At 50.5% G+C, this 10,713-nt stretch overlaps 1 protein-coding gene across 1 annotated transcript; it reads left to right on the top strand.

Annotated features, from left to right (window-relative positions):
• The first annotated feature begins 1,349 nt into the window (after positions 1-1,349).
• Positions 1,350-5,012, top strand: LY6G6F (lymphocyte antigen 6 family member G6F). Its single transcript, XM_037151466.2, has 6 exons — positions 1,350-1,416; positions 1,902-2,231; positions 2,315-2,578; positions 3,914-4,069; positions 4,241-4,307; positions 4,677-5,012. Exons 1-6 carry the CDS (start codon positions 1,359-1,361, stop codon positions 4,699-4,701), a joined length of 900 nt encoding a protein of 299 aa, XP_037007361.2. The 5' UTR covers positions 1,350-1,358; the 3' UTR covers positions 4,702-5,012.
• Positions 5,013-10,713: the final 5,701 nt, after the last annotated feature.

Below are 10,713 nucleotides of genomic sequence, written 5' to 3'. Positions count from 1 at the left end.
AAGATAAAGCAAATTTGGGAAAGTGATACACAGCATAGAGAATCTTTCTTTAAAAGATTTTATTTATTTACTTTCAGAGAGAGGGGAAGGGAGCAAAAAAGAGGGAGAGAAGCATCAATGTGTGGTTGCCTTTTGCCCGCCCCCAACTGGGCACCCAGCCCACAGCCCAGGCACATGCCTTGACTGGGGATGGAACCAGCGACTCTTTGGTTTGCCCACCAGCACTCAGCCCACTGGGCCACACCAGCCAGGGCCTCTTTAGCATTTTATTGCAGTAAACACATACACAAAAAAATGCACCAATCGAGTCTATGCCTCGGCACCCAGATTAAGAACACACCTTTGCCAGGTGTAGAAGGCACTTTGTAGATCACTACCAATTGCCACCCACCCACTAAGAGTAACCACAATCTTAATTTTGAAACTCTTAGATTAGTTTTGCTTGTTTTTGTACTTTATATAAGTGGAATGACATTATGTGCTTTTTATTTCTTGCTTCATTTACTCTCATTATGTTTGTGAGATTCAACCTTGCTGCATGTCACTGTGATGCGTGCATTCTCATAGCTGTCAAATGGTCCACTGTGTGAATATACCACAGTTTGCTTAGCCATTATACAGTTATACATTAGAAATAGTCTTTGGTATGCATGGACTATTTTATACAAAAATAATTTTGAAAATAAGTAACCTTTAAAAATAAGTAACACATTAAAAACTATTATAGCCATATGAAGACATGAAGATCTGCCTTGAAAGCCCTGCCTGAAAACAAAGGGGTGAATCCGTGAGTTTTCCAGGCCCTTGCCATTCTTCTTGAGCAATAATTTTATATACTCATCTGAGGCTCAGAAAAGGTGTGTAGTGTGCCAGGCAGCCCCAAGGAAAGCCATTCTAAATCAGTTCTGAAGTACTGGCTATGTGTGCAGTTCCATGCTGGGTTCCGTGGAAACCAACATAAACATTCAATTTCTTCCCTCATGGCTGACATCTTTTAGGGTGGAGGAGCGAATGCTTCCAAACTAATGGGAGGTCTCAGAGAGCTGTGACCCCTTCTGTTCGGGCTTCTTAGAGTGGAGAGTCTTTGATCTGAGTTCCTCTGACCGTATGGAGCCAGGACTCAGAAGGGTGAGGAGGTTTTCTTTGGAGCAGCCCGGACTGGGTCTTTTCCCCAGGACAGAAAGATAGTGTTCACTTCTTCCCCAGTGGACTTACAGCTGGACTTTATCTCTTCAGCATTCCCATCCCCTCCAGAGGCCTATGTCACTACAGACCAGAGAGTGTGGGTCTTTATCTGGGCTCTGTTTCCTCCCTGGGGACACCAGGTCCTAGGCAAGAGAACTTGAAAGGCTCTTCCCATGGCAGTCTTATTCCTCCTCCTTCTGCACCTCTGTGGGCCCTCTCGGGCTGCTGCTGGTAAGGAGCAGGCAGTGGGGGATTCCGGGAGGTTGCGAGAGACTGCCGCTATTTCTCCTTGGGGCCCGGGAAAGGCATCTGATTCAAGAAGTTAGATTTACCCCAATTGACCTCCCTCATCTCTGATACTGGGGAAGACCCGGAGACCCTGGGGATCCAGGTCATGTGCAGTTTCCTTTAGAAAATAAGAATGAATATATGCTTCCAGAAAAGAAGAAATGAGAGGAAGAGGTATGGGCATTTGCCAACTCCTCCAGCATTTTCTCTCTTGCCCTCAGATTCCCTCATTCACTGGAGAGGGAAGGAAAGCCCCTACCCTCTTCTCTCTACCTCCCAATTTTGTAGCCGTCCCTTGAGAAATGTGTTCATAGCCAGCCCAGTGTTGGGAGACCTCAGAAGGGGAGGAAGCCAGGGGTTGGAGGTTGGAGCTGGGTGGTTGCCGATCTGATGGAGGTCTCTGGCCTCACACAAGCCCCTTCCCACAGACAACTTCCGGGCCATCTATGTTGCCCTGGGGGAGGCAATGGAGCTACCATGTCCCTCACCACCCATCCTGCATGGGGATGAACTCCTGTCCTGGTTCCGCAGCCCTGCAACAGGCTCCTCCACTACCCTGGTGACCCAAGTCCAAGTGGCCAGCCCACTCCCGGACCCTGGGAAATCTGGAAGAGAACCCAGGCTCAAATTGCTGGGGAACTACTCTTTGTGGCTAGAAGGGTCCAAGGAGGGAGATGCTGGGCGGTACTGGTGTGCTGTGCTGGGTCAGCGCCACAAGTACCAGAACTGGAGGGTGTATGATGTCTCCGTGCTCAGAGGTGAGTGAGGGTATGCGGACCAGGGGCCACTGGGAGTTGGGGAAGCCCAAGCAAGGGACTGAGGGGTCCCTCTTGCCCCACAGGATCCCAGTTATCTGCAAGAGCTCCAGATGGATCCCCCTGCTCTGTCCTTCTGTGCTCTGTGGTCCCTGCCGGACGTCTGGACTCTGTGACCTGGCTGGAGGGGAAGAGTCCTGTGAGGGGCCGCGCACAGTCCTTCTGGGGCGATGGGGCTGCTCTGCTCTTGGTGTGTCCTGGGGAAGGGGTTCCTGAGCCCAGGGGCCATAGACCAAGGATCATCCGCTGCGTCATCCCTCAGAATAAAGGGATCAGCTTTAGCCTGGCAGGTAAACTGAGGGAGGATATGGGAAGCAATGTTCCCTTTGGCACATCTACATCTGCTGGGAGAAAATGAGAGAAGAGGCGAATTTGTTAGTGGCTAGATCGGGAGGGGTGATTTCGGGTGGAGCTAATTATAACCTGTGGGAGGAGGGCTTCTTTCTCATTGACCGAATCCATAACAAAGAAGAGGGTTGGTTAAGCCAGCTTACTGGTCGAATACACGGTCTGCAAAGTGAAAGTTCTCTGGGTTCGATTCCCGGTCAGGGCACACGCCTGGATTGTGGCCCAGCCCCTGGTTGGAGTGCTTACCAGAGGCAACCAGTCGAAGTTTCTCTCCCTCTTTCCCTCCCTTCCCAGTCTCAAAAAAATAAATAAGTAAAGTCTTTAAAAAGACAGAGAGATAGGTTAACCTATGATTTGTGAGGAATATCCTCTAGCAGAGAGGAAGGAAAGAAGAATTCTGGTGGGAGAGCTGTCTTTTGAAGAAGGACATATGAACATAGTAAAGGCACAAGGAGAAAAAAATATTGTTTTACCAGAAAAAGTCCATTATGCAGAGAATGAATGCTGTTGGGTGTGGAATAACCCATTTACAAGGCAGGAGGGAGGAGCAAATGGCCATTATTTTGGTAAGCGAAGGTCAATATGGCAGTGACTGGGCTTCCTTTCCCTCTACGTCCACAGTACCTGTTATGATGTTTGGCTGTGGTGCGCACTCAGCAAACACGTATGGAGTGGCAGCAATAATGAACACAGGGAAGGCACTTTATTTTTTTCTCGAAAGGGTGGATCATTGTAAAGGACGTGAGGAGAAATGACACTTACGGCATGTAGCCTGCTTAGTTAGCTGTCCGTGTGTGTGCTGGGCGTGGGAAGGCACCACCACCTCCATCCGTGTTGGCTCATGGGGTTAGGGTGAGAGACCTGGAAAGGGCAGAGTGGGGGGTGGATGTTAGGGGAAAGGAAATTTATGAAGTCTTCTGGGGGTGGATGTTAGGGGGAATGGAACTTTATGAAGTCTTCTTTTTTAAAGAAATATTTTATTTATTTATCTTTAGAGGGGAAGGGAAGGAGAGAGGGGGAGAAATATCAATGTGTGGTTGCCTCTCGTGCGTCCCCTGCTGGGAACTGGCCTGCAACCCAGGCATGTGCCCTGACTGGGAATTGAACCGCGATCCTTTGGTTCACAGGCCTGCGCTCAATCCACTGAGCTACACCAGCCAGGTGAAGTCTTCTTTTGGGAGAGCCCACAAGACTATGGTTGAAGCCTGTCTTTGGGGCATAGGGACAGACCCCCTCACTGCCCCCCTCCTTATCCTCTTGTCTTGCCTTCACTGCAGCCTCCATGGATGCCTCTCCCGCCCCCTGCCCTCCTTTCACGGGCTGGGATGTGCCCTGGATCTTGACACTGTTGGTCACAGCAGGCCAGGGGGTCACCATCCTGGTCCTCAGCATCATGCTCTGGAGGCGGAGGGCTCAGGGTGCTCGGTGCAGAGGTGAGCCTTCCCTCCTGGAGGGAAGAAGAGGGCCCCTGGGTGTGAGACAGAGGGTTGCCTCACATTGTGCCTCTGTCCCCTGTCTTCTCCAGGGGAGGAGGGGGCAGGGAATACAGCTCTGAGTTATCTGGTGACTTCTCTGCCGTACCTCATGTAACTCCTTCTCCCCAGATGCCTCAATTCTTCAGTTCAAACCTCAAATCCAGGTCTATGAGAATATCCACTTGGCCCGTCTCAGGTGAGGAACAAGTAGGGGACAGAGGCTTAAATCCCAGAGGGGACTGGGGTTGGGTGGACATGGGTTTCTGATTCCTGAGGGGATGAAAAATGGAAGCAACCTTTAAAAAAAATATTTCATTTACTTTTAGAGAGAGGGGAAGGGAGGGAGAGAGAGAAGGAGAGGAACAACTATATGCAAGAGATACATTGATCAGTTGCCTCTTGCACACCTCCAACCAGGGACCCTGCCCCGCAGCCAGGCACGTGCCCTGACTGGGAATCAAACCTGTTGCCTTTTGGTTTGCAGGCCAGCGCTCAATCCACTGAGCCACACTAACCAGGGCTGGAAGTATCCTTAATCTGCCTTTCTGTTTCACAAAACCCACAGCCCACCTGCTACCAAGACCAGATGATCTTGGTGACATCTGCTGGAAAGTGACCTGCTGTTTCCCTGGCCATCTGCCGTCTAAAAGATTTCCTGAAAAATCTTGGCAAGAGGGGAGGGGCCAAGAGTGCTACTTCACAATACAGCTGGTCTCCAGCAGAAGAGCCGCCGTGTGTGTGTGTGTGTGTGTGTGTGTGTGTGTGTGTGTGTGTCTGTGTATGCGTGTATTGGGGTGGGGCCTGAAGGAAAGGAGAAGCATTATCTTGTGATGTCACCCATGAAAAGGTGTGGTCTCCTGTCTGTAGCAGCCAGTGGAGGCTGGCCCTGAACCTGAAGTCTCTGGATTGAGGGAAGCTTGGTGTAGCTGGTGGGGGGCAGAAGGGCGAATAGGGGTAGGGATGGGTGGAGAGGAGACGGAGGAACCCAGGGACTGGAGCAGTGGGGGGAGTCCGGCAATGGAGGAACCAGAGAACGAATGGTGGAAACTGAAGAAAAGAGGAGGGAAGAGACTCAAGTCAGAGTAAGACTTGAGATGTTTGGAGATACAGAAAAATAGAAGCACGAAGTGGGAGAATTGAGGGGCAGAGAGAATGGAAAGAAAACTCAAGTTGCCTCTAAATTAAGCCAGCCTTTCATCCTCCAATCCTTACAAAGAAGAGAAGTTGAGAGAGAACAAGCACCTTTAATTAGACCCCAGACTTCCTCAGATGGGAGGGAAGGGAACTGGGTCAATATGGGGTGCCCATGCTTGTCCCCTACCCCCATCACTTTTCTTAGCCTAGGTGCTCTGCTGTAGCATCTAGAATGGTAAGCTGCTTATTGTCACACTGCCGTCCTGAGAGACCAGAGTCACATGTTATCTCCCTGGGCAGGGGTGTCCGAAGGGGCAGGAGGGTGGATTCCCTGGCAGGGTGTGTAATAGGACCCTGCAAGCTGGGCTGTCTGTGAACCATGGACAAGTCTGGTGGAGCAGGAGAGCACGGTGATGCTCCCAACTCATCTATTGCCCAGGCTCAGGCAGAAACAAGCTCAACTCCCAGCCACGCTCTCACAGGCAACTCCACCCAGTGCCCCTTTGAGTACCTGCTCAAGCTTGGGCCTCCCTGGAGAAAAGCTTTCTTAGAAGTCTCACCTGAAGCCTTCACACTATAGTGGCTTCAGCTAAGCTATTGGCAAGAAGGAGGACACGAATGACACAGATGGAGAATGAGGTGGCAGCTGTGTTTCAGGTTCCAACACCCAGCACAACCCACTGAGCAACTACAGTTTGCCTTTGGAGAACACACACACACGGCAGTGTTACCAGACCCCCAGACAGAGCTTTAAATTTCTTTTTCATAGTTCCCCAAGGCCTCCTTCCTGAGTTCCTGACCTACCAACCTAACCTTCCCTAGCAAGACTCCCCTCCTAGGAGGAACAAATAGGAGGGACACAGGGACGAGAACTAAGCGGGGTGGAAATGGGAGGGAGGTGGGGAGCAAGGGGCGGGGGAGGCTGGGATGGGAGAAATAGACAAAAAAAACTGTACTTGAAAAATAACTAAATAAAATTTAAAAAAAAGACTCCCTTCCTCACTATATGTGGTAACCCTTTCATCCCTCTGCCTAGGACCCACAGCTCCATCAAACACCTGCATTACCAGAGGTCTGGGGCTAGGAGAGGGCATCAGTAACGGTCACTTAGAAAAGGCAAAAGACACAGAATGGGTGTTTTTTAGTTTTTTTTGTTTTTTTATTTTTATTTATTTACCTTTAGAGGAGGAGGGAAGGAGAGAGGGAGAGAAACATCAATGTATGGTTGCCCTTTGCACATCCCTTGCTGGGAACTGGCCTGCAGGGAACCGGCCTGCAACCCAGGCATGTGCCCTGACTGGGGATCGAACCGCGATTGCCTGGTTCGCAAGCCCGAGCTCAATCCACTGAGCTACACCAGCCAGGGCTAGAATGGGTGTTTTTTAAATAAGTCTGGGCTCTGGGCAGATGGCTGTAGGACTGGAGCAGTACCCATAGGAATCAGGTCTGGAAGGGGTCTGCAAAGGTGTTAGGCCATGGATCTGAGGTCTCTGCACAAAGTCCCGTTCTTGGTTGCATCTCAAAAGTGTCTGAGCAAGTGTTTTCAGGGCCGTGGTGATGGCGGAGGAGTCCTGGGTTGAAGGCTGCAGATCTGAGTGAGGCTAGTGAAGGAGGTTGCCTCCCCAGGTAAAGGTGGCCATGAGGAGCAGGGTGGTGAGGAGGAGGCTGGGGTGGCACTGTGGCATGGTGGCCATGTTCCACAGGTCCTGATTGCAGCAGTGGTGCTGCAGAACGTAGGAGTGTGACCAGCAGGTGGCATGGCCAGGCAGAGAGCATGGTGCTCTTGGGAGGCGGCCTTTCTGCCGGATGGTCTCACCCTGCTCTGTGGGACAGAGGGGAAATGCTAAGGCAGGGGGCAGAAGGAGGTAAGGCCAGGGCCAGCAGGAAAGGATGGAGGTGGGGAACAACCTGGAGCGAGGGCCATTGAACCTGAATAGTAGTACATGAGGTGCCAATACTGATGCCGCAAGCTTCATTGTCCCGACAGTCGGTGGGAACAGGATAGCAGGGTTTGGCAAAGCTGCAGGTGTAGCAGTGGAGTGGCCTCTTGGCAGGGTAAGTGGTGAGACCTGTGGGGCTGATAGAGATCAGGAGGCGGGGGAGAGAAGCAAATCCGCCAGGTAAGATACAGAGCCAAGATCCAGGACAGGGATGCACAGAGAGGTGGCACACAGAGTGGGGAGAGAGAAGCACTGAAGTGGAGCAAGAAGGGCAGGCGGAGGCAGAAAAAGACACAGCGAAGGGAGGGGAGACAGGAGAAGAGAAAGTCACAGAGGCAAAAGGGATACAAGGATTGTGACACACAGATGTGAACAGAAGCCAAAAGACTCAGCGATGAATTTAGAGACTAACAGAAGCCGAGGATGCGAGATGGCAGTGAAAAAATGAAGCAGTTGGCAAAAGAGACAAATGAGAAAATCTGAATTGACATTTACAGAGGGGCCCAGCAAAGAAGCAAGAGGTAAGATAAGGGACAAGGGAAACAGAGGCTTGTTAAAGATGCCACAAGGAAGAGACAGTTACTCTCCAACGCCTTTGGAAGAAACTTTATGGGTTTGGTCTGAAGCCATTTCCTGTAGCTCTTTTCTAAAGCTCCCACAACTAACCCTCTTCTTGGTGTCTCTCAGCTCCCCTGGCCCCCAAGCCCTCAGGCCTTCCCTAGATGTCTCACCCCAGCCCCAGAGGATCCCCAACCCACCCTTACTCAGCGCCCTGCAGAAAAGCAGTATGCTGGAGGAAGGTGCTGGAGGTGCCCATGGCTGGGCCCAGGGCTCAGGAGTCTGGTAGAATGTGACCTGCATCCCGAGTCCCCAGGTTGGAGAGTTGGAACATCTGAGTGAGACAGGGAGGGACCAGTAAACAAACACATCTAGGGAGCGAACCTCAGTTGGGGGCAGGGAGGGCAGAACCCAGACTACATTCACCAGCCTGACCAGCAGTGGCCTTGGTCCTCTGCTCGTGCACCCCACATCTCCCAATTTCTGCTGAAGCCTGCTCTTGCCTTCAGGGTTTTCTCTGTTCTCTCGGCTGTGTCTGAGTTCCAGAGTTGTGTCTGTTACCTTCCCCCCTGCTCCTCTCCCTTCCCCACACTTGTCTCAAGCTGTTCTCTCTTTTCCCCTTCTGTTTATTTAAGTCTCTCAGAGTCACCCTCCAAACAGTCCTGGCCCAGATCCATTTGAAAGAATTTATTTATCAACGTGTGGTTGACTCTCCTGTGCCCCCAACTGGGGACCCAGCCCACAACCCAGGCATGTGTCCTGACTGGGAATGGAACCAGGGCGACCTTCTGGCTCACATGCCGATACTCAGGCCAGTGAGCCACACCAGCCAGGGCCCAGATCCATGTGAGTGTAGAATCAGCAACACCCCCTCCACCACCCACACAAAGACCAGCTGCTTAAAAGAGGGCCCCGGGTGACTTCAGTTCCTTTGAGACCCCAAGCCGCAACATCCCTATCTCATAATTATCTCTTCCAGTTTACCACCTGGGAGGAAAGAATTAGTCACACTTGGGGTCAGTGGGTTGGATATGTCCCCGCTGGGACGAGGTCAGTGGTGTGGGGACCACAAAGACCAGGAAGAGCCCTGGCTGGGGAGCTCAGCTGGTTGGAGCATCGTCTTAGTGAGCCAAGGTTTCGGGTCAGACTTCCAGTCAGAGCACAATGGGAAGCAACCAATGCATGTGTAGATGAGTAAAACAGCAGATAGAAGTTACTCTCTCTCTAAAAAATAAAAAGAATAAATTTTTAAAAATGTAAAGACTACGAAGAAATGCAGGGATAAGATTTGGGGGGCGGTGGCAGAGTGTGGAAGACAGGGGTTTAAGAGACTGGGGAGGAGGAAAGCCCACCTGGAGAATCGGGGCAGGACCGTCCCAGGATACAGCTGGGTGGGGTGAGGCGGGCAGAGGAGGCACATCTCTCTGGAGAGCAGCGACGCTCCAAAACTTACCTCGGGCCTCTTTATACTTCCAAATTACTGAAGGCCCCAGAGAGCTCTTCTTTGTGAGAGTTATATTAACATGTACTCTATTAGAAATTAAAACAGAACCTTTTAAATAAGTTCATTAAAAAATTAAAATATAGGGGGGTGTTCTTCACTCTTTCTCCTTCCTTCCCTCTCTTAAAATTAAAATATAAACCTACTACAGGTAAACAAAACATATTGCTGCCCCCTTCCCACAGCTCCCTCCCTCCCTCAGCACTGAGCTTCCTTCAGGCCTACGGTGTCATTCACTGTGCCCCCAACCTGCCCCCTGGAACTCAGTATCACCTTTCTCTTCACCTGCCAGTCTCTCCTCTTCATTGGCAGCTCCTGGAACAGGTGCCTAACCTCTTTTATTTTACTTCTCCAGCACCTAACACAGTACCTGGCATCCGGTAGGTGCTCAGGGACTATAACTGGCAATGGATGGTGTGGGTAAAGAACTTTTTCAACAAAGACGGCTGGGTTTTCATATCTACTTCTGCATTCAGTCTGTTAGGATATGTTCATTTGTTTGAAGTATATGAAGAAAATCTGACTTCTCACAGATATGTGGTTCGAAAAGGAAGATCATTGAGGACCCTCCAAAAGGGTCTCAGAACCACTGCTGGAGACAGAGAGGTCTGGGGACTCCGGAGGATGCCGACAGCTTTCCCCTGTGAGGGCCTCTCCCTGTCTCCATTAGGGTCCCCAGTGTGCGCGGAGGGACGCTATTTCCTCCCTTATAAAGCCCAAGGCAAAGGGGATATAAGGCTGGCAGAGCAGGACCCGAGAGGGGGTAGGAAGGAGAGGCTCCACCGACCCAGGCAAAAGGAATGAACCATGGATAGGTAGCCAATGTGTATTCTCTCTCACATCAAAGTTTCTTTCCATCTTCCTTCCTCCCTTCCCCTCTCTCTAGAAATAAATTAGTGGAATCTTAAAAAGAAAAAAACCCAACCTCGGTAGAATACTACTAACTGATCTGCAGACCTTATTCAATGTACTCCTTGTTCCAGGACCCAAACTAGAAGCCCACACTGTATTTAGCTCTCGTGTCTTCTTAGCTGCCCCCAACCTGTCACAGCTCTGAGTCTCTTTGTCTTCCGTGACCTTAACAAGGTCAGGCTTTTGAAGAGTCCTGATAAGTTATTATATAGAATGCCCCTTGATTTGGATTTATTTAATATTTTCTCACAATTAGATTGAGATCATGAGCTTTTGGCAAGAATACCACAGACATGGTGTTGGTTCTTCTCAATGCATCACATCAGGGGGATTACAATGTCGGTGCATTAATTTTGATCACTTGGTTTTAGAGACGTGGTTGTTGTTTTTTTAAGATTTTATCTTTAGCGCTGGCTGATGTGGCTCAGTGGATTGAGCACTGGCCTGCAAACCAAAAGGTTGCTGGTTTGAGTCCCAGTCAGAGCACATGCCTGGGTTTCGAGCCAGGTCTCCGGGTTCTCCCTGCCTTCCCCTCTCTCTAAAAAAATAAATAAATA

Source organism: Artibeus jamaicensis, unplaced genomic scaffold (assembly GCF_021234435.1).
Source record: "Artibeus jamaicensis isolate MK-2021 breed Jamaican fruit bat unplaced genomic scaffold, CSHL_Jam_final contig_469, whole genome shotgun sequence".
Classification (NCBI taxonomy): Eukaryota; Metazoa; Chordata; class Mammalia; order Chiroptera; family Phyllostomidae; genus Artibeus; species Artibeus jamaicensis.
Note: the sequence above shows the minus strand (reverse complement) of the source record. Positions and strands in the feature narration are given on the sequence as shown.

Bases quoted from the DNA above. Each gene is read 5' to 3' on its own strand.
- LY6G6F (XM_037151466.2), top strand. From the start codon at position 1,359: ATGGCAGTCTTATTCCTCCTCCTTCTGCACCTCTGTGGGCCCTCTCGG. The intron at 1,417-1,901 runs GTAAGGAGCAGG...CCCTTCCCACAG, and splicing joins GCCCTCTCGGGCTGCTGCTG to ACAACTTCCGGGCCATCTAT. The intron at 4,308-4,676 runs GTGAGGAACAAG...CAAAACCCACAG, and splicing joins ATCCACTTGGCCCGTCTCAG to CCCACCTGCTACCAAGACCA.